This window comes from Schistocerca piceifrons, chromosome 2 (genome assembly GCF_021461385.2).
Source record: "Schistocerca piceifrons isolate TAMUIC-IGC-003096 chromosome 2, iqSchPice1.1, whole genome shotgun sequence".
NCBI lineage: Eukaryota > Metazoa > Arthropoda > Insecta > Orthoptera > Acrididae > Schistocerca > Schistocerca piceifrons.
Genome location: NC_060139.1, coordinates 958,329,351 through 958,353,755, shown reverse-complemented (window position 1 = coordinate 958,353,755; position 24,405 = coordinate 958,329,351). Strand labels below are relative to the sequence as shown.

Sequence of the window (24,405 nt, the reverse complement as noted above, 5' to 3'; positions counted from 1 at the left end):
GCACACAGATTTAATCTGCCAGGAAGTTTCATGTCAAGTTGTTGTGTGTCCTGTTACAAATTTACAATTCATAATATATTTACACAATTTCAATAAATGTACAAAAACTCACAGTAATTTTTCCAAAGTCTACTATGAACTTCTCTGCACTTTTACTATTACAGGAACCTGTCTTATCAATTGTCTTACAGTTAGTGTGTATCTATGTTCATCCATGAGAGTAACAAAGTCCAGGACCAACCTAGAAGTTTGCCTCTTGTATCTATTTTCCTGCTGTATACTTGTATCTTCATCCAACTCTTAAAAATACTAACACTGTTGGGTCAGGAGATACAGGTGGTCAGACAATAGTATTACCACTGGAGCCATTGGAAAAAGTGGAGTTGATGTATGGGAGAAAATTTAGCAGCTCCATCATGCTGGAAGTATGTCATTTTTAATCTGACCGATGTAATATCATCTAGTAAGTTCAGCTAAGAAATTTTTCAGAATATACAAGCAGTTTTGTTCCGTAGATAGAGTGTAGTGTTACTAGCAATATACCCAACTTTATACATTATGTGTGTTCAGCTTTGGGAACAATTCACAATAAGACATTTGTCTGTATAGTCTCCTTTGTTTCAAATAATAGTTTCTGTTACCTAGTAGGATGTAAATCTTTGCTTGTAAGATATAGTGAAGCTGTGAACATACTGTGTGTGTGTGTGTGTGTGTGTGAGAGAGAGAGAGAGAGAGAGAGAGAGAGAGAGAGAGAGAGATCACAGTCAGAGGAGGGGAGGACAAGTGCAGCAATGAGGAATTGTGGCTTTCTTCGCTCAGTTTTAGATATTTTATTATTATTATTATTATTATTATTATTATTATTATTATTATTTGCAAGTTTTGTTTTATTTGTGGCCTGCGATTCGTATATCCATCCACTGTAACTGTCATCATCACAGTGTGTTTGCTTTTACAGTTAATGATGATAGTGAGGATAGCGATGTCCCCAAGCGTAAAAAGAGTCGTCGTATGTGGCAAGACTCTGAAAGTGAAGAGAGTGACTGGGGCAAGAAGAAAAGAAAGTAAGTAGAACTTTCATTTTTACTTTTGATAATATTTGTTGTAATTCTTGTGCATTCCAGACTAATTTGGTTTGTTACTGATTATATTCCTGTTTATTAATTTTGACAAGATTTTTATATATGAAATTATAAGAATTTTGTTGCCTGTGTGTGTGTGTGTGTGTGTGTGTGTGTGTGTGTGTGTGTGTGTGTGTGTGTGTATGTGTGTATGAAAGACTTTCAAAATTATGCTAAACAATTTACTTATTTTGTGTGTGTGTGTGTGTGTGTGTGTGTGTGTGTGTGTGTGTGAAAATAATGTTTTTTTCCCCCGTTGCTAGCAGATAATGCCACCTGCGCGTTGTATTTCACTGTTGACATGCTGCCACAGGTGGCATGACATTAAAAACAATTTATGAACTTGATATAAAATCTACTCTTTTCAAACACAACATAAAGTTATTTTGCTCAGGGTATAATGTGAATCCTCTCCCAACCAGAAAAGAAATTCATTAAAATGAGTCCATTCTACAGGTGAAGCCATGTTGGGAACTGAAAGTGTAGCAGGCTGAGCACATTCCTATGGTTTGTAGCATTATTAGCAGGTGTGCTTTATGTTACATGTGTAGACACCCTACCAAAAAACTTTCTTAGGATTAAGTTTCCCCAAAGGAATCAACCTCTCGGCGATTTGAATACAGCAAAGCAAGTGAAACGATGGACATAGACAGCTATTCACACTCATTAAAACATCATTCACATTGAGTTCAGTCAATTGTGACAGAATATATACAATTGTTCAGTTTTACAACGAAGAAAAAGAAGAAAATAAAATTTGAAAAAGTTGGATTTTGGTATATCTATGGATAAGGAACAGTTTGGACTGTAAAATTTATAGTGTGTTTGTATATACTCCAACCAAATTGAAACAAGACTGAATTTTGTGGCCCTAGACAGACAATATTATTGCTCAATACTTTTGGATTTGCAGTAATATTGAACATGTGGTTAGGTTTAGCAATTGTGAATAATATTGGGCATATCAAAACTCTTAAAATGTATTGTGTTACCTGAGAAATATTGTGCCATCTGTTAGAAGCATTGCTGGTTGCTCACTTCTCCATTGTGTTTATCCGCTAAAAGTAGTTCAGAAGCTTAGCTTCTCTTGCAGCTTATTAATCTTAGAGACCAATATTATACGTGAAAGCTATTCTTTTCTTGTAGCAACACTATGTATATTAATTTAAACCATTACTCTTTTCCTATTTGTGGGTTTGCGCTACTTAACAGTGATGTTGCTATTGGCTGACTACATCACATGTCCTATGCTCGAAATATCCACTGTCATTGTCTGGTGGGATCACTTGACATGAGCTATGACTGGCTTACAAAAGTGCATCACAATCTCGATTTCAATGCCCCCCTCCCCTCGAAGTTTCGTTTTCTAAAGTGCCAGGCAATTCTACTCCGGTGTATAAAACCACAACCATTGAAAGGATTGATAAGTTTTACAGTTACGAGGAAAAGTATACTGTCACTTAACACGAAAAAAATATATTTTCATAAGGAGAAAGTGTATTTTTAACTGGGAAATCCGGGAAAAATCCAAGAACTTCTTTCCTTGTCCATATGTACAACCTGAAAAGTGACCTATCATTGTTGAACCGTGCGTGCAGTATAAAAGCAGAAAATTGAATAATAGTGTTTGGCAAGTACGGGCCTCTTTCAAGATACCACAAAAATTTCAGTTTCTCTCAACAAATGCTGATGTGTGATTCTGGAAGTTTTTCAGGCCCTGCAGCCAGGTGACATCAACGTCTCCCACAATGTTTCAGTTGTCAACCATTCAGCCATTTTCAGAAGAGGTTACACTGGAGATTGCTGGTGCACGTCGCTGGTTTTATACCAAAAATTTGTGTAGTGGCATGGATACATAGGTTTTCACCAGCAATCTTCAGTGTAAACTCACATGGAAATGGCTGAATGGTTGCCAGCCAAACTACTGTGGCAAGATACCGATGTCATCCATCTGCAAGTCCAAAACATAAAAAATACCTGCCCCCTGAGAATTTCCGTTTTCAAAGATTTACTATCCCTATAACACTAAGAACAATTGGACAATAAGAACAATTGGACAAACACAATATTGATAGAATGCTTGTGAGACCTGATTCAGATACCTGGGCAATTCCTTTAATGTGACCACCCTGATTGCCTCTGCCACCTTTGTATAAGCTGATGCTTCATTTTTAATAACCTGTAACAGGTGGATAGATGTTCGGTTACCTGTTGAAATGCCATCTTATTTTAGGTGACAATTCAGTTAGTGTATCAGAGATTTTAAAATGTTGTGAAAAAAAAGACTATTCAGTGGTCTTGTTGTTAACAGGGTGTTAAATCTCAATTTTACTTCCTTCTTTTTTTGAAATGATGTCAGTTTAAACTGAAGCTGTTTTTGCATGTGCACTTGACCCATGTATATGTAACCAAAAAATTTTACTTCATGGATGAGCTGTTAACTCTTAAGTAAGAGCCAATATATGCAAGTTGCTTCTGATCAGTACTTAAACTGAACTGATCCATTAAGAACTGGGAGCATGAATGTTCTTGTCTGTGGTGTTTTGCTAGATGAAACAGCAGAATATTTGGCAATGTGCCCGTATAAAACAGTTGAACTACAGATTGGAAACAATAAACATAAATGAAGAGAGGCAACCATTAACTTATAGCTGATTGATACATGATACAGAGTCATAGTTAACAGCATTAATCATTTCGCAGCAATTTTGAATGAGCCCCCAAGCAGCAACTTGCACAAAAGATGCTAGCGAGCAGTTGATTGGTGGCTTCCTCAAAAAGTTAGTGAAATTTTGTATGCTGTTAAAATGTATGTGTGCACCACACATCAATATGCAGGAAGTGAATTATCGCCTTTCCTAATTTTTGTTTGATGTTTAGTGAAACAGAAGTATTAGATGAGTTTTGGTTGGTGTATTAAAGTTAAACATGTTTAGATTTGTTTATTTTTTATTATTTTTCCTGTATTCAGAGTAACAGCTAATGTAGAGTGCATCTACATACTGTATTTACCCAAGCATAAGACGACCCTGAATATAAGATGACCCCCCCCCCCTTTCCTTTTTTTAAAGAGGCTTCTTGGGAAAAAATAGTCTGACTAATAAAAATCACAAAATTTTATTGACCAAAGTTATTGCCAAAGAAGTTTGTTACAAATATTCTAAACTTTGTCATGTACTAACTGTCAATATTTTATTAATACGAGGAGAAATAAACAAAAAGAAATTGTTCACATTAATTTTTATCTTTACTGCCTTTTTTGTTTAGTTAGCCTGTCGTTTATGGTATCATTATTTTAAATCATCATCCTAAAAGGACAGCTGTGAAGCTTATATCTTCATTACCACAAATATATGTTGCAATTTCTGAGGTTATGGTTACAGTGGGACCTGAGAACACAGCTGTCCCCCCCCCCCCCCCCCCCCCCCAAAAATAAATAGTGGATTTCAGTTCTGTGCTGATGTGAGAATGTTACGATGTCTCTTGCTTCCAAACATATCCCTGCCCACCACTCTGTCATTAGCTATGTAGGACCAGCAGCTGACACACCCCCCATAGTTTGTGCCATACCTCACGATGAGTGTCGACAACATTGCTGCATGAAACACTAATTACGCCACTAGCTCCACTCTAAGAGTTTTACCATCTCCTGCAGAAATGTGTGCTATTGTTTGCTATTGTTGAGTATTTGTCTAATTTTAAAGCCAGTTCGAATCTGAGTACAAGTTAATTCAAGCGAACTGCAGTTCAAAAGTGATGAATGTTCATAAAAAGCCAAAATACACAGTTTAGATTCTCATGGTTGGCTGCACAGCAAAATTTACTCCCTGTTCTACACCCTCCCTCGCCACACTCACTGTAGTTCTCACTTCTCAGCCAAGCTGGTGTCAGTTTCACCTCCAACTAATCCGTAGTGCTGTGCTTGAGCAATGGTGAATTAAGGACGGCAGTATCTTCTAGGGTACAGGTCATGTTAACATCATCAATTAGTATGTAAATAAAAGATCGCAATCATGATTCAGCCCAGTTCTTGAAATATCACTCATCCTGTGATCTAATGACGTCTGTTGGTACTATCTCCACAATGGTTCTTTATGCTGTAATTTATTCTTGTGATAACAGCTGCTGTCAGTTTAATATGCTTTTTGTTTGTTAAACATTTAATTCTGGATTAATTGTCTTTCTCGTTTCATGTGAATGTCACCATCTTGTTGTGAAGCTGTTGACGTTTTCCCCCCGTATTCTTAGGTGTGAACAGTGAACAAATTTCTCATTTGCAAGTCACTTGGTAATTCACTACAGTTTCTCATAAAAGATAGAATAGTGACTTGGGTCCAGAATCAAGTAATGGATTTGCAGGGACAACATTTTTTGCTCTTAAATGTTAGCTTTACTTAAAAAGTAGCATAAATGTGTGTATACTGTATTCATATATCTATGAGACCATTTATTGAAAACCTATTAAAATATATTGTATGATAGTAAGTTGATAGAATTTAATCCTATTTCCTCCCGTGTTTCACAAAAAGATTGCAGATTTACGAACACAACGATTTGTAAATCTGCATCTTTGTGATAACTTCACATGCAGCAAATTCTTTTTGGTGTGTGTGTGTGTGTGTGTGTGTGTGTGTGTGTGTGTGTGTGGTGCTTTGCACAATATGGTGATGTACAAATTACATAAGTGCTTGAATATATTTAGGAATATTCAGAAAATACAATGCTGCAACTTCGCAACGAAATCGCGCGGAATTTTCGATGGCAACAACACACAAAAATACTTCGCCACAGTGGAATAACAAAAATCAAAAACATACGATAATGTAAAGCGTATCTTGAAAATCATGTGAACATCCGTCTGATGATGAACTTGCCAGTTCGAAACCGGTAACGGCACTATTTACCTAAATAAATAGCAGTATTAATAGTGGCTGGTTGCTGTTTTCTTCTTTGTAAGACTTAGCCTACATTAAATGCTTTTTTCTGGGTGGAGGGAAATTGGTCCTGCAATGCGATCAGACATCAGCACACATTCACTTTCAGGCTGACATGTACCTCTTCTGTCACAGTATGCGATTTGGTTGTGCCCCAGATGTGAACATTATCTTTGTTTATCTTACCACACATTTGGAATGTTGTTTTGTCAGAAAGTGTTAAGTTGTTTAGAAAATTTCCATCCTCCTCCAAGTGGTGAAGAACATCCACAGCAAATTATATACATTGTGGTGTGCCATCTGATTTCAGTCTGTGAACAGTTGCAATCAGTATGGATGCATCTGTATTCATATTGATTGGAACTGTTGCACACATTTCTGAAGGACTCGGTGCATGTCCACCCTTGCGATTTGCAGTTCCTGCAATTTCTGCAGTGAATGTTTGCAAATCAGCTATATCCTTTGTGTGAGGGTTTCATTTGTTCCAGGTCAGCCAGTATAATGCCTCACATCAACACTTTCTGGCTGCATAAAATTGCAGTACTACTGACACATAGACATCCACAAGGGTGGTTGTTTCCTACACTGTGTTAGGAAGTTCTTTGAAACTTACATGTCCAATTTGGTCTGAATTAAACATTCCATACACTGGGCCTTTTCTTGAACTGTTATCATCATGCTTTGCTCATGACAGTCTGGAACAACACAAATGAAACTGTGAATTTCTCTGGCACGTAAGCCAAACATGATGTGAATATCTTAATTAGCTTGGGTGCTGTAATGCATTGAAGTTGTAGCATACTTTTGAGACACCATGTACTCTAGTCATGCTTGTAACATATTTTCCCCTTTAGATGAAGAATAGTTATTTTTAAACAAGTCTTATTGCTGATCAAGTGTCTTGCTTCTATTGTGTCTCATAGTGTGATAATTATCATTTACTCATAATACAGTGGTAATGCACAGTTAAACAAAACTCTTGCTTTGTCATGTATCACTCTGAAATGGAGTTGAAAAACAAATAAAGGAAATATTGTGATCATTCTTATCACTTATTTGTAAACCTTTGCAGTTCTTATTCTAGGCACTTCAGTCCGGAACCGCGTGCCTGGTACGGTCGCAGGTTCGAATCCTGCCTCGGGCACGGATGTGTGTGATGTCCTTAGGTTAGTTAGGTTTAAGTAGTTCTAAATCTAAGGAACTGATGTCCTCAGATGTTAAGTCCCATAGTGCTTAGAGCCATTTGAACCATTTTGCAGTTCTTATGGGTGCCAAAGTGGAAAGATGTAGTCTCTTAATAGTGTACTTGCATTACATCCTCAACATTGCCGTAGTGTACTCATTTTAAAAAGCAAATATTCTGGTATAAAAAATATGATTTCTCTAAAGCATATGTGTTTTTGGAAAGTCCTAGGACTTATTCACATAACATGTCAATAGAAAGGCTGTGAGAACATCGAAGCATTGTTTTTGTGTCTACCCAATTCTTTCATGTGATGTAATAAATGTTGTTAAGCATCTTCCTTCATTGTTTTGTTTTATAGAATTATTCCTTATTGCAGGTGGGTTTTGTCATTTATGTATTATGTGAATAGTGATCTTGGCACATCAGTGACTTAAATCTCGTAAGTGCTCCTAGTTACTGCTGAACTGTTGTTGTCCACTCAGTATCAATCTAATTGACATTTTTGTTTGTGTTTGTGATTGTTGTTCCAGAATCAAACTACAAATATGGTTGTTTTTATTTCAGGAAAAGTGGTGGTTCATCATCTAAGTCCCGTACAAAGAAAAAGAAAAGGAGGGTATTTGAGGATTCAGATTTGGAAAGCTATAGAAAAAAGAAGCCCAAAAAGCCTAGGGTATGATCAGCTTAATTTTTATTTCGTAGTTTTTTACAATTCCAAAATGGCATGTATATTTACAGCATAATGCAATAATGTCTTTGCAGAGAAGTAAGTAACATTATTTAATTCTGCTGGTAATCACCACATGTGGCACAGTTTTTAATGTTGTGATGTGTCAGTTGAACTTCATTCTGCTTATCCTATCTGTTATAATACTACTTTATTGTAATACTATTATATTTTTACTTTACGGTCCTTACATAATATAAGCTTGGAGGTGTTGTTTTACAGTGTATTTGAAATACTAGGCCTGCTTTGTGACATTTTCTTTCTTCAAGCGATGTCCTTGAATGTCCTTAGCACTTTTAATATTCATTTTGTAGGGACTAAATCCAGACTACAATCTGAGCAGCACACTTCTGAATTCATTCAGTTTGTTCACACTCACTGGTGATGATCCCTATAGCCTTATTTAAGCTAGTTGTCACATTACATTTAAGCTCCAGAGGTGCAACGTTGTCGCATCTAGTACTGTCTGCAGGCAGCCACTGCAGCACACCACTCTCTGCTGCAATAGAAAATCGTTTTAAAGGCTCAATCATTCACAAAAATCAAGTAAAAAATCTTAAATTAACATATGATATAGACCTCTACAGCATGTCAAAAATCGGTTCTTAATTTTAATTAGGGAAAGAGTTATGTTAATTTGTTTGAAACAGATTTATTTTTTCTGTTTGTAAACAGCTTCAAACTTATTGCATGATATCTTAAAAACTGGTACTATCACTGCAGTATTTTTTTCTTTTTTGGTTATTACTAAAATATGTTAATGATGAATTTTTCATAATTTTTGCACTACATTACGTTTTCTATATATATGCATCTAGAAATGGTGTTTTTATGTAGCTGTGTCATCTTAAACTCATATCAAGTATGAAGTTTGAAGTCTGTATCTCCTACGAAAATAATTTAAAAATTCTGTAATTTACATATAGCGCTGCTCTCTGTGGTCTCTCTACGCATGTTGGAAACCTTTTCTTGATTTTAATTAGGGCAGGTGCTATGTTGGTTATTGAAACAGGAGACATTTTCATATCCAGAGAAGTTTCCTTCTTATAATTGCATGTTTCAAAAACTAGTACGCACATGAAATAATGTCTCTGTGTCTACACAAAATGAAATGTATTTAAACTGCGGTGTAACTTGCATAAGGAGATGATGGGAGGTGGCTGAACAGTAGTCGTTAGTCTCAAACAAAAAAGAGAAATTCATCAAAATAAAGTCACAGATGTAAGATTTAATGGAAGTAAGACATTCATTAAAGTTCACTATACACTACATACTAATTAGACAGTGGGAAGACACCACTTAATTCAGAGTCAATGTCAGTGGAACTATCAGTGTCGCTGCTCTTAGTGACAAATATTATCAAGTCTTCGATGCATTGTTGCAACACACCTTCATTGTTCCCTGCATTCTGTATAACTCCTTTCACATGACCCACTACATTTTACAGTCTTCTGGTGTCACTTTCTCAAGTACCTCCTGCAGAAGCTGTTCCACTTTGGACAGTGTAATTGTTTTTTATTTTGTGCAGTCATATGATGCTTAACCTGAGCCCAAATCAGTTCTGTTGCATTAAAGTGGCCATGGTTGGGAGAGAATATGAGCATTTTAAGCCAGTTTATTTATTTCTGTTTTATCCACAATGTAAACTAGTTTCTTTGGCTTGCATTGCGACATATGTTCTAATAATTCTGTCCTTGTCAATTTGCTGTTATATTTCTCTAACCAGCAAACAATGTCATCTTCAAACCATTTCACAGAATTATTGTGGTTCGTCCCTTTGTGACAGTCGAAGATCTCGTTTGAAGGGAATAACAGCAGATGATTAGAAATGAATCCTTTTGAATTTCTGGCATGTGCTACAGTTATTCTTTTTCCTCTCTCGATACATGCTGCTATACTACCACTGATGGTATCACCTGTGCAGCTTCCTTTCAAACTTTGTCCCCACTAATCCTCTAAGAAAGCAGCATCCTGGCGTTCCATTAATAACTTGCACCCAGAAACGGATTTATAGTGGAATCCTAACTTTTTCACAACTGGTAACATGGATGATTTACTACCCTGAAATAGATCCGCTGCTACAAGGTTAGCATATAGCTTCTTGAGTGTTACATACTCCTTCCTTGAATGATATGCATATATCTGATGGCGAATAGCTTCTTCCTGAAAAGAGTCAAGATTTATGACCCTATTCTTGAGGCGCCTCCTCTTCCCAGTTGCCTCCAATTTAGATGACTTGCCTGATTCTTCTGTTGCAAATTTGTCTCCAGATTCTTATCATTGATCATTCACTTATTTGCAGAGCAGCTGCAGTTTGCTCCAACACTTTATCCAAAGGAAGTAGAGATGCTCCTGCATCTCTCTCTCTCTCTCTCTCTCTCTCTCTCTCTCTCCCTCTCCCTCTCCCAAAATACTCCCTCATGGAACACATGAACCCATGCTACTGACTGCATATAATCATGCCATGTCCGGCACTTTTTGAAAGTTTCCTAGGAGCGTGCAGCATCTGTCTGCCTTTCATTTGATTACTTTCATCACACATTGTAAGACATGTGAAGCTGAAAGTCATCCAGATCTTTCACTACAACGGCTCGCTGAGGACTGGCTGGCACAATGCTTTAGGTAGGGCAGTGCAGTGGAAGTGGCAACTTAGTGGAAGCCGACAGCGCCTGGCTCCCAGCAGTGTATTGGTGGCGGGAGCTGTGCAGCATGCTACCTGTCAAGTGAGCACTACAATGTTCAAACAGTGCTCAAGAATGTACAACATAGTAGTCTTACTTTCATTGTGCTTTGCAGATGCACAATACTTTTCTTGAATTTTCCTTATGTTCATTTCACATTGTGTACCTTCATAACATAACCCCTAGATAATCAACGAATGTGCCACATTCTAGTGATTTATAATTGTAATTAAGTACTGTCATAATTTTTTTCATTTTTATGCGTATTGTCGTGCCTGTATACTTGTGGCAAGTTAGCTGTTGTTTCTTGCAACAAGTGGAAAATTTCTGAAATGTACATACAATCATTTGGAAATGTTATCTTCCTTTAGACAACTGTGTGAGAGATCTACTTACTCTGAGAATTCATTTATATATGTTGAAATCTTTATGAGTACAATTTATTCAGTAATTTTTAAAACCACCATTGATTCCCAAATTAACTCTTGAAAAACTTGCTTGTAATTCTGGAAGACTTACATTTAGAAGTTGCATAAATGGTGTGGTTGACAGAACTTAAGCTTTTCTGCCTTTTATCATTTTGTAGCCAGTTATGGGAAAATATTTGTTTTGTAATCTGCAATGTACCTTGAATTCAAGGTACCATATGTCATTCTTGAATTATAGAAGCTAATGCAAACACATACACTTGCAGATTAAGTTTGGAGGTCTTGATGAAGATGAAGTTCTGTCACGAAGAACTCGAGGAAAGAAAATCAATTATGAGGAAGTTGCTGGTTCTGACACAGAAGAGGTAATTTTCTTTGCTCAGTTTTTATACCACATGAATGTCACTCCGTTAATTTAATCATTAATAAGGGATCTCACTTCATTGCCATTCACAATAATCAAATTTATTTTATTGACTTCAAAGCACCTTCCTCTGCAGATATATAATTGCTGAAATTATTAACTAATTTCATTGATTCCATAGTAGAAGTAGAAAAAAAAGAAGACACTGACATTGGCTTTTATGCCCATTGTCCTTTGTGTAGCAAGAGAGAAATGTCACTAGTGTTGTAACAGGAAAGTATACTTTTAGCACATTAATAGGAAAGGTTTGCTTGTTCCAAAGTGAGCAGGTAGTCTTCACATTTCTGTTCTTGAGTGAGCAGCGTGGAAGCCCCTGTAGGGACACCAGAGTAACCAAGTGTTGAAAAGTCAAACAATAGAAAATCCAGGATGGAATGTAAAAATATTATATTCATAATATTGTTAATAAATAGTGAAAAGGGGAGATATAAGTAATGGACAGTGTCTTGAAAGGAGGATATAAGATGAACATCGACAAAAGCAAAACGAGGATAATGGAATTTAGTCAAATTGGTTGGTTGGTTGTTTCGAGGAAGGAGACCAGACAGCGGGGTCATCGGTCTCATCGGATTAGGGAAGGACGGGGAAGGAAGTCGGCCGTGCCCTTTGAAAGGAACCGTCCCGGCATTTGCCTGGAGCGAGTTAGGGAAATCACGGAAAACCTAAATCAGGATGGCCGGACGCGGGATTGAACCGTCGTCCTCCCGAATGCGAGTCCAGTGTCTAACCACTGCGCCACCTCGCTCGGTGTGTAGTCGAATTAAATCAGGTGATGCTGAGGGAATTAGATTAGGAAATGAGACACTTAAAGTAGTAAAGGAGTTTTGCTATTTGTGGAGAAAAATAACTGATGATGGTCGAAGTAGAGAAGATATAAAATGTAGACTGGCAATGGCAAGGAAAGCTTTTCTGAAGAAGATAAATTTGTTAACATCGAGTATAGATTTAAGTGTCAGGAAGTCGTTTCTGAAAGTATTTGTATGGAGTGTAGCCATGTATGGAAGTGAAACATGGACGATAAATAGTTTAGACAAGAAGAGAATAGAAGCTTTCAAAATGTGGTGCTACAGAAGAATGCTGAATATTAGATGGGTAGATCACATAACTAATGAGGAGGTATTGAATAGAATTGGGGAGAAGAGGAGTTTGTGGCACAACTTGACAAGAAGAAGGGACCAGTTGGCTGGACATGTTCTGAGGCATCAAGGGATCACAAATTTAGCAGTGGAGGGCAGCGTGGAGGGTAAAAATCATAGAGGGAGACTAAGAGATGAATACACTAAGCAGATTCAGAAGGATGTAGGTTGCAGTAAGTACTGGGAGATGAAGAAGCTTGCACAGGATAGGGTAGCATGGAATTATGTTCATTAACAGCATGTAAAAGACTTTGTTATTTACCTTCAAACGTATTGAGGTCTATCATTCTAAAATTCTTTTATACTGATTACAGTAGACGCAAAAATTTGAATTGATGATAAATCTAGGACGAGAGGTATAGATTGAAAGTGACGTTACACAAATTTATTCCTGTGCCTACAAGTTGTGGCCAGATTCCAAATTACTATTATCTGACCACATAAAGTAACAATACAAGTTTTATTTTGTCCTATTGTTATTTATAATGGATCAGGATTCATGTTCATTTCATGAGAGACAGAAATAATCTTTCACATTGCACAAAGATAGCAAAAGAAATCCAGTTATAGAAATCTTGATTAAATACTGAATAAAGTAATTCACATGCTATGCTCTTGTAGTGAAAGGAATTGATTTCCAGAAGTAGATTGTGGTGAACCAGCCATCTCATGAAATTGTATGAGAAGAACGTCAGAGATTAGGAACACAAAGTTCCTTCAGTATTTGGCAAAAGCAAACTGAATAAAGAAGCCATAAGTGAAAAAATAAAGATACTTGTTCCAGAACGGCTCATAATGTAAAAGCCACAAAAGAAAGAATTAGTAAAATTTTTCACAAGCCTGATTAGTTATTAAAATTATCACAAAACAATATCAAACACAACAGAAATATAATCAAAAAAAGTAAAGTCCATGATGAAACAGTGTCAGTATTAAGAAAATGATAGACTGCTACTCACCACATAAAGAACATGTTGAGTCTCAGACAGGCACAAACAAAAGACTGCTATACATGTGAGCTTTTGGCAGAAGGCCTTCTTCTAAGATAGAAAACACACACACATTCAGATGAGCATAACCCACACACTCATGACTGGATTGCGAGCAACTATGCCTGATGAAAGAAGCCGTCTGGGTGATGGGGGTAAGGAGGAGGCTGGTTTTGGGGAGGGTGGGGGGGGGGATAGTATGGTAGAGGTGGGGGAGCATGTAGTGATGATTGTGGGAGAATGCAGGGACATGGTGGGGGACAAGGTAGGACTGCTGATGCAGTCGGGAGGTTTTGGGGGGGGGGGGGAGACAAGAAGTAGTAGAGGAGCAGGGAAAAAGAGAGAGACTAGTGGATGCGTTGATGGAGTAGAAGGCTGGATAGTACTGGAGTGGGAGCAGAGAAGGGGACAGATGGGCAAAGGACAGGGACTAGCAGAGGCTGAGGCCGGGGGGGCGGGGGGGGGGGGGGGGGGGTACGGGAATGCAAGCAAGATGTATTGCAGGGAAAGTTCCAACCTGCATAATTCAGGAAAGCTGGTGTTTGTAGGGAAGATCTACTGTATTTACTCGGACCTAAGTCGCACTCGAATCTAAGCCGCACCTGTAAAATGAGACTCGAAATAAAGGAAAAAAAAATTCCCGAATCTAAGCCGCACCTGAAATTTGAGACTCGAAATTCAAGGGGAGAGAAAAGTTTTAGGCCGCACCTCCAAATCGAAACAAAGTTGGTCCATTGTAATATGAGACACAATTTAGGTCGAATGAATGACGATACAGCTACAGTAGTTTAGTTCGAGTCGTAAGCTTAGCAGTTAAGCTTTACCAGGTAGCCATTGCTACGCGTCTGGCGCTCCGTCAGTATTTATACGGGTACCCTTCCTTTTTCACGTGCTTCGTCTGGTTTGAATCGATTGCTTATTTTGCTTTGATCTGATAAGTGCCGTTTTCTTTGTTATAGGTGTTTACGCCACTGTAAGCTGAAAATGCATTACTGTACTGTGTCATGCACTGTTTGTCGCATTCTGATAGTGCGTGTTTACGGCCTGTTGCCGCTCGCGGCATGGGTTGCTTTTGTGCGTGCTACCGCCGCTTACAATTAAAAAAAAAAAAAAGAGGAATCGTCTCATTAGCGAAACAATGGCAAGAGACTGCTATTTGTTGTTACTTACACTGCTGCTTTCTTTGATAATGATCAACAAGAACCAAATAATAGACTGCGTATGATAGAACATGTTCTGAACGAGAGTTAGGCGAAAATTTTTCTCCGTTTGAAAATCTTTGCAGCCGCTTCTTTAGTACATCAAACTCTGCACAGAAATTAGTCATCTTAGATTTAAAAATCTAGTCAGTTGCCGTGCTTCATTTCTGACTGTATCACTATTAGGCATAAAAATAATACGAATATAAACATGACACGATACGTATATTCTTCCGCGTTTGCTGTTGTCTCGCTCTAGTTTCGCAGTTTATTAGGCAGACAGGATTTAAATGAGATAGCAGCAAACACGACACGAAAGAATACATGTCAAAATGTTTATATTCGTATTATTCGTATGGTGAAGAGAATAGTGCATGTGATTCACATTTCATCAGGTTCCTATTAGCAACCATCTCTTCTCACAGGTAGGAAAAAATCCAGAACGTAGAGTTGGCCATATTGACAAATATCCCAAACAGTCTTGCCAGTCGTATTTTCGTAGTACATTGAAATTCTGCTGCATTCGAAGATGAACAATACAGAATTTGTATTTACTTCGTTGGATAATGTATGAAAATGGTCGAAACTCAGGACGAAGAAAAAAAACTCGTCTTCCACCTTTTTTAAAAATTTATTTATTGACGCAGAGGTTTTGGCGCCAGCATTTATCTTTGTGTCTACAAAGCATGCTTCATATATTCGACGGCAGAAGTTAGTTGTGGCGGCATCTACTAACATTTTTCAGAACTTCCACTTGCTTTGCACTCGATTCTAAGCTGCAGGCGGTTTTTTGGATTACAAAAACAGGAAAAAAAGTGCGGCTTAGATTCGAGTAAATACGGTAGATGGCAAAGTTTGTGAAGCAGTCATTGAAATCAAGCGCATTGTTTTGGGCAGCATGTTCAGCAACTGGGTGGTCCAGCTGTCTCTTGGCCACAGTTTGTTGGTGGCCATTCATGCAGACTGACAGCTTATTGGTTATCATGCCCAGGTAGAATGCAGCTCAGTTTGTAGGTCACACAACAGGTTTCACAGGTGGCCCTGTCTTTGATGGGGTTGATGACGCTTGTGATCAGACTGGACTAGGTGGCAGTGGGATGATGTATGGGACAGGTCTTGCATCTAGGTCTATTACAGGGATATAAGCCATAAGGCAAGGGGCTGGGAGTTGGGGTGGAATGGGTGTGGACAGTGGTATTACGTAGGTTCAGTGGAGGTGGAATACCAAAAACGGTTCAAATGGCTCTGAGCACTATGGGACTTAACATTTGAGGTCATCAGTCCCCTAGAACTTAGAACTACTTAAACCTAACTAACCTAAGGACATCACACACAACCATGCCCGAGGCAGGATTCGAACCTGCAACCGTAGCAGTCGCGCGGTTCCGGACTGAAGCGCCTAGAACCGCTTGGCCACTGCGGCCGGTGGTGGAATACCACTGTGAGAGATGTGGGAAGGGTAGTGGGTAGGATATTCCTTTTTCAGAGCATAATGAGAGGTAGTCGAAAAGTCGAAAGCCTGGCGGAGAATGTGATTCCGTTGCTCTAGTCCTGGGTGGTACTGAGTCCTAAGAGGAGTGTTCTTTTGTGGCCGGATGGTGGGAGTGTGGGAGGTGGTAGGGGACTGGAGGGACAAGACTTGGGAGATCTGTTCCTGTACAAAGTTGAGAGGGTAATTTCGAACTGTAAAGGACTCATTGGGACCCTTGGTGTATTTGGAGGAGGATGGATGCGATAGCCATGGGTGGTTAGGGTGTATGGAAGGGTCTTCTTCTTATGGAATGTGTGCCAGCTGCTGAAGTGGGGGTAATGGACAGAGGTACTGATTTAGCCATCTTTGAGGTGGACATCAGCATCCAGGAAGGTGGCTTGTTGGGTTGAGGAGGACTGGGTGAAGCGAATGAGGGAGAAAGTGTTGAGGTTCTGGAAGAGTGTGGATAGGGTGTCCTCATCCTTGGTCCAGATCACGAAGAAATCATCAAGGAATCTGAACAATGTGTGTGATTTTGGATTCTGCATGGTTAGGAAATATTTCTCTAGGTGGCCCATGAGTAGGCTGATATAGGATGGTGTCATATGGATGCCCTTTGCTGTATCCTGAATTGTAGATGATACCTTCAAATGCGAAGCAATTGTGGGTGAGGATATAGTTGGTCATGGTGATCAGGAATGAGGTTGTGGGTTTGGAATCATTCAGGTGTTGGGAAAGGTAGTGTTCAATAGCAGCAAGGCTATGGGCATTATGAATGTTATTGTAGAGAGAGGTGATATCATTAGTGATGAGCAGAGTGCCTTGTGGTAAAAGAACAGGAACAGTGGAAAGTTGGTGGAGGAAATGGTTGACGTCATTGATGTAGGAGGGTAGGCTACGGGGAATAGCATGTAGACATTCTCCCGGTCCATACAGAGGAAACACTTTTTGCCAGAAATGCTACCAGTCTGGCTCAACCTAAACCCAATGTTGTACGCTGCTTGACTGAGCTCACTCTGCTATCCAACTGCCCTCCCACTGCCCCCCAAATAAACGCCTTTAGCATTCCAGAATTTCTTAACTTCAAACCTTGAGTCGCTGTAATTCCCCAATTTGCTCAAGATAGAAGCTAACCACACATCTGCAGAAAGAACCACAATACTCCATCTGAAAACTCATCCTGACCTTATCATCCTACCTGCTGACAATGGTTTTGATCTGCAATGATTACCTGGCAGAAGAACTCTACCAACTTTCAGATCACCCATCTGCAAACCCTGCCACAGTAGCTCCGTTCAAGAAATACAGCAGGATATCCAGGCTATCTGCAGCTCCTTAGACCCATGACAGAATGTCTCCCCTGCATGTCTCTCTTTCCTCACCCTACCACTCCCCACACTCCTGCCTTCTAAATGCTTCCTAAAGTCTATAAACCCAACCATCCAGGACGAGAGAATCTCTGCTGTTGTGGTTACCTGTAACCTATCCTTCTAGTGCAAAGACACTGAGCATTTCCTCCACCAACTCTCCACAGTTCCTATTCCTTTACCACACAGGACCAGCTTACCACTATTGATGCACCGAGCGAGGTGGCGCAGTGGTTAGCACACTGGACTCGCATTCGGGAAGACGACGGTTCAATCCCATCTCCGGCCATCCTGATTTAGGTTTTCCGTGATTTCCCTAAATCATTTCAGGCAAATGCCGGGATGGTTCCTTTGAAAGGGCACGACCGATTTTCTTCCCAATCCTTCCCTAACCCGAGCTTGCGCTCCGTCTCTAATGACCTCGTTGTCGATGGGACGTTAAACACTAACCACCTTGCATTCGGGAGGACGACGGTTCAATCCCGCGTCTGGCCATCCTGATTTAGGTTTTCTGTGATTTCCCTAAATCATTCCAGGCAAATGCCGGGATGGTTCCTCTGAAAGGGCACGGCCGACTTCCTTCCCTAATCCGATGAGACCGATGACCACGCTGTCTGGTCTCCTTCACCAACCAACCAACCAACTAACCAACACCACCACTATTGATGCCACCTCCCTTTACACTAACGTCCCTAATGCCCATAGCCTTGTTGCTATTGGATGCTACCTTTCCCAATGCCTGGCTGATTGCATACCTACAACCTCCTTCCTGGTAGCCATGACTAACTATATTCTCACTCCCAACTGCTTCATCTCTGAAGGCATCACCTACAAACAGATCGGTGGTACAGCAATAAGCACCTGCATGGCACCATCCTATGCCATCCTATTCATGGACCACCTATAGGAATACTTCCTAACTACCCAGAATCCCAAACTCCTCACATGGTTCATATTCGTTGATGATATCCTCCATATTCCTCCAGAACCTCAATACTTTCTCCCACATTCACTTCACCTAATCTTTCTCAATCCAACAAGCCACCTTCTTTGATGCTGATGTCCACCTCAAATATGGCTACATCAATACCTCTGTCCATATCAAACCTACTAACCATACCTCCATTTTGATAGCTGCTACCATTCCTTACTAAGAATTCCCTTCCATATACACTAGCCACCTGAGTCTACTGCATCTGTAATGACAAGTAGTCCCTCTCAAAATAGGCCAAAGATCTCACTTAGGCCTTCATTGACCGCAATTACCCTCCCGTCTTTGTACGGAAACAGATCTCCTGTGCCTTGTCTCTTCAGCCACCTATCACCTCCCACATACCCACTGTCTGGCCACAAAGGAGCACTCCCCTCATGACTCAGTACCATCCAGGACTAGAGCACTGAATTACATTCTCCTCCAGGGTTTCAACTACCTGAAATTAGGAATATACTACTCACTATCCTTCCCACATCGGTATTCACCTCCCACCGAAGGTATGCAATATCCTTGTCCATCCCTGCACCAGCCCTGCTCCCAACCCCTCGCCTCGCAGCTCGTATCCCTTAATAGACCTAGATGCAAGACTTGTCCTATCAAAGGCAGGGCTACCTGTGAAACCAATCATGTTGTCTACAAACTAAGCTGCAACCGCTGTGCTGCATTCTACTTGGGCATGATAATCAACAGGCTGTCTTTCTGCATGAATGGCCACCAACAAACTGTTGCCAAGAGACAAGGGTGGATACGCTCCGGGACAACCAGGAAATCCTTGAAAAACCTGGGAATTTTTTTATCTAGGAGAAAACCAGGAAAAACCTGTGAATTTTTTTAGAATTCCAGTAATTTTTCATTGTTTTAGTCTTCAGTTAAATTTTTATAATTTTAACTGGTAAGAACTGATAGTCCAATGAAGAATTTTACTGTATCCCACTACAGCAGAATAATACTGCAGCAATAAAATGTAAATGAGAGAATAAAACCAAAATAAAACTTAAGTTGCAAAGGAAATGCGACATTTACAGCAACGAAACACAGAGCACACACAAGCACCTGCCAAAAGCAAAATGTGTGAAAGGCTTGAAGACAAAAACTATGGAATGGTTCATAACAGCAAACTGCTTCCGATGAGTGTGATGTCACAACTGTTCCCATTAAGTTCATTTTGAGCAGTTGCCAGCAGGCTCATGCACATGCGCAGTTTGAGTCGCGTATGAGCAGTACCTTCTCCTGTTTCTGGGTACTTGAAGTGTGGCTGCAGCAGTAGCAAAAAGCAGTCATGCTACACAGAAGAGTTTTTCTGGCGTGCCCAAGCTGCCAGATTCGTCCAAGAGGGAGGCGAATAGTGACCCGTGTATATGTTTAGTGATTTTTACTGTTTTCCCTTCATTTACATTTTATTTGTCAAATGAAAACAAAACAGATTTCTGTCGACGGGAATTAAAATACATTCACATATTTATGAAAGACTAAAATATGTTATTGGTTTCAGTTTTCTGATTTTATTTTGCTTCCATATTTTTGGCAGTCAAGCATTAATCGCCTTGCACAACAATGAAGTTATTTTTGTCGGTTTGTAAATAAATGAGGCTTTTATTAATCTTTTCCAGAGATGCAGTCAATTTATAAGAAATGAAGTGTTTCATTCCACACTATTTTTCACTGAATTTCAAGTGCACATTTTCATCTTCTGGCACGTAATGACGTTATGACATAATAAAGAACCAAAAAGCGCACTGAAAAGCTTAATATCAGGTTGGGGCCTACTTCATTGTGCATGTGGACATATGAATGTGTCCTTTAAGCCGAATTATGCAATTTAGTATGGTTTGTGAAATTCCTTTGCTCATGTAGTATCCTCTGAGGTCCTATTTCTTTTATGACATCATGTAAGGTGTCTTAATGTTATATTTGTATAAACATGTGGGCTTCCTACATCATCGTTGCTGCCCATGTGCAGTAACGACTGTTTTCTGGCACTCTCTGCTGCTGAAGCTATCCCGTGTCTATGAGGTCATGGGAAAGTATTGCAAATGGTTCTTTAAAAAGTATTATTTTCAAAGGAAATTTCCTTTTATGTAAGATGAGCTGTGTTATGTGTTAGAGTGTGCAATGCATTTCTTAAATTGTAGAGTGTTTGACTCTCATTTAAAACTTAACACTTTCAGGTCCAGACACTTAGAATAATTTTGAGCCCAGAAGACAAGACATTAATGTCATTGTTTAAAATTTTACTGGCACATTTGTGTGACATATCTAAAAGTGTGACACATGCTAAAACACCAGTGTTGTATGTGGAAGCTTAGCTTTTCTTGTAGCTACGCTACGTACATTAATTTAAACCATTAACTTTTCCTATTTGTGTGTTCATGCTACTTAACAGTCATGTTGCTATTGCCTAACTACATCATGTGTCCTATGCTCTGAATATTTGCTGTAATTGGCTGTCGATATCATGTGACATGAGCTGTGATTGGCTTTCAATAGTGCATTGGACACTCTTTCAATGCTTCAGAAACTAATGTGCTGTGTTTGGCGGAATTCGAATTTATACTTTCATAATTCAAAAATATGCACCCTACTGTAATATGAAGATGCAGCGTACATGTTGCTGCGCATCAAAGGTCTTTCCAAAACCCAGTTCAAAGGATTGAGAATTTTACAGCTCCGAGGAAAAGTACACTGTCACTTATCATGTAAAAAGTGTATTTTCAACTTGGAAGAAGTGTATTTTCACAATGGAAAAAGTACGTTTTTAACCAGGAGATCTGGGAAAAATCCAGGCATTTTCTTTTTTTGTCAACTTATACACCCTGAGACAGCTGGACCACCCAGTTGCTGAATATGGTGCCCAAAACATGATTCACTTCAGTGGCTGCTTCACAGTCTGTGCCATCTGGATCCTCCCTATCAACACCATCTTTTTGGAAATGTACAGGTCGGAACTCTCCCTGCAGTATATCCTACAATCCTCCCTCCTCCCCAGGCCATCAACCGTCGCTAGTCACTGTCCTTCAACTATCTGTCCCCTTCCATGCTCCCACTTCAGCACTACGGAACAACACAGCCTTTTATTCCACCAACACACACAATAGCTTCTCTCCCCCCCCCCCCCCCCTTTCTCTGCTTCCCTCCTTTTCCACTCCCCCCCCCCCCTTCCCCTTCCCCACAAACCTCCTGACTGCATCTACAGGCCCTACCCTGTCCCCACCACATCCCTGCATGTTCTCACGAGCAGCATTACACCCTGCTCCACCCCTACCTTCCTATCCTCCCCTTTCCCACCCCAGCCTCCTCCTTACCCTGCCACCCAGTTTGCTTCTCCTGTCAGGTGCAGTTGCTTGCAGTTCAGTCACAGTAGCCAGAGACTGTGGTCAAGTGTCCCCATGGACTTTCTTATCTGCTGGCCATAGACAATAACATGCATGCATTGAACAGTGGTTAATGGAATATCTAACTGTCACTACAGTAAAGGTCTCAAAATAAAGGAATGCCACCTCATTTTATTCTCTCAATTTCATAATTGGGAAAAACAGTCTTTATAATCAGCAACTGTTTGAGAGTCATTCTATCATCAGTTTCAGCATCAAAGCTCGTGGATTCTAATTGTCATTTATCAAAGTTGACAAAATTATCTCCACACGATTTTGATGGCCGTACGAGATCATACACAAATGTTTCCTGAGGCTGGTTTAAATTTTAGTTCACCTTTGTTAATATTAAATAGTCACTTGTAGTAACAACATGGTATCTGCCTGTGAGTTTATTCTAGACTAACAAGTGAGCTATGTGGTTTTGCGTCTGCCCACTTGGGGTGCTCTTGTGATTGGTCGTTTCAGTCCGCCAGTGATTTACAACATTAACTGAAAACTTTGATTAAGCTTGGAACTTCAATTTAGAATGATTGAAATGTTGTCAATGTGGATAAGATCTTCAGTATCTTTAGAACCGTGTAGGAATAGTAAACAGTAAATATATATAATCAAAGTTACGTACTTGGCACCATACCCAGCAGCTGACTCACTGTTATCCCTCTATATTCTCCAGCACAACACTGCTTCTACTCACACCACTATTCCCATGCTTCACGATCATCTGTCACTTTGTGGGATGGGTAGGTTTACCTTTCTTGACTGCCTGCTAATGTACAATAACATGAGGCTTCATATATTGTATAATAAAATGAGGTCTCAAATGTGTAAATGTCACATATCCCAAGGCATAAATGCCACTGTATAAATTACTTAATAACTTGAACTTTTCTTAACAAGTCAGATAACATTTCTATTATTTCTAATTACACTTCAGCAGCACCATTACACATAATTACCCTTGAATTAGGAATAGTATTTAAAATAAAGGTAACACTGAATGTGCAAGAGGTAGTTGCCTGTTTACTATTTGATGAAACAGTAATAACCCACGTATAGCTGACACAAGCATAAACAAAAAATGTATATGAATTTTAGCTTTCAGATGGTAAGGAAGAATATATAGGCGTGGCTGTGATGTTTCAAAAGTAATAGTAAGTTATTCTGATTTCTTCATTGAGAAACAATTACACCATAATTATATCTTTTTTCCACTACTGTTGATCTAATGCCAAGCATTTGTGATTTTTTATGTTTGTTTCATTTCAAGGAGGTGATAAAGAGAAGTCGCAGACTGGTGGAGAGTGAAGAAGAATTTGTCATAAATGAAGATGAAAGGGAGGAAGAAGAGGAGCAAGAGCCTGTAGTCGAACAGGATGACAGTTCTGAATCAGGTAGGTGTTTTAGCCTGAGGAGCAAATTGATAAGTTTAATTGTCTGTGTGCACTGTTTTATTTGTTCATATTGAAATAAAATAAATGTGTTGCTGATATAATTGTATTCACTATTATACTAAAAATGAAGCAGAAACAATAAAGAAAGAGACAGAACCTTGACACAACATTACTTCTTAACACTTGAGGAAACTTATCACATAATGTCGAAATTGTGAAAAATTTGATCTCTCTCACTTTTTCAACTTTCTGCACCACCTTTAAAAGCTCTCGCCCATTTTGGTAACATCTCATCACTCGTTTCTTTCTTTTTTTTCCTTCATCATCTTCTTCTTCTTCTTCCTTCATGTGGTTTGATGATGAACTTCAGCCGCTTTCACACAGTTAGCACTAAGAAAACGAATCACAGTGAGGATTTGAGTGTCAGCTGGATTCTCAGAGGAGGCATTTCAGATACTCCCAGACAAACATAAACACCCCAAATATTGGTGGAAATTGAGTAAAAAAAATTAAATGCAGGCTTTCAGGTAAAAATAAAAGGAAAATGTACTTGTATTATTTTTATTTCAAAATGGTACTTATTTCCTCGGCCAATTTCAGATGAAAAAATGTGGAATTTGTTGTGGGACATCGTGCTTGAGTCCCTATAGTTTCATGAATCTCAACAGGTGGCGGCACTATATTAGTCTTTGGAATAGCTTATGTAAAGGAGGTGCATTCCAAGCAGGGAGATGGCATTGAGTCTCTTTTTGTGAAAAATCAGGCACCACAGATATTCGTATGCATTTGCAGAATGCCTGCAGACTCATGGCAACTATGGTGAGCCATCTTTTATCATTGCAGCAAAAATGTACTGTTCTACCTCGTTCCACCCTACAACCTGGATGTCACATCTTTTGACTTCCATCTGTTTAGCCCAATGAAGGATGCACTCTGTAGAAAAAGTTTGTGAATGATGGGGAGTTACTGATGCAGCAAGAGGT

At 39.3% G+C, this 24,405-nt stretch overlaps 1 protein-coding gene across 1 annotated transcript in view; it reads left to right on the top strand.

Annotated features, from left to right (window-relative positions):
* LOC124774921 overlaps positions 1–24,405 on the top strand; it is a 143,860-nt gene that overhangs the window by 105,949 nt on the left and 13,506 nt on the right. Inside the window, exons 14-17 of the mRNA XM_047249597.1 lie at positions 959–1,064; positions 7,806–7,914; positions 11,344–11,442; positions 23,299–23,422. Coding sequence (XP_047105553.1) covers positions 959–1,064; positions 7,806–7,914; positions 11,344–11,442; positions 23,299–23,422 — 438 coding nt within the window. The remainder of the gene's footprint in view (positions 1–958; positions 1,065–7,805; positions 7,915–11,343; positions 11,443–23,298; positions 23,423–24,405) is intronic.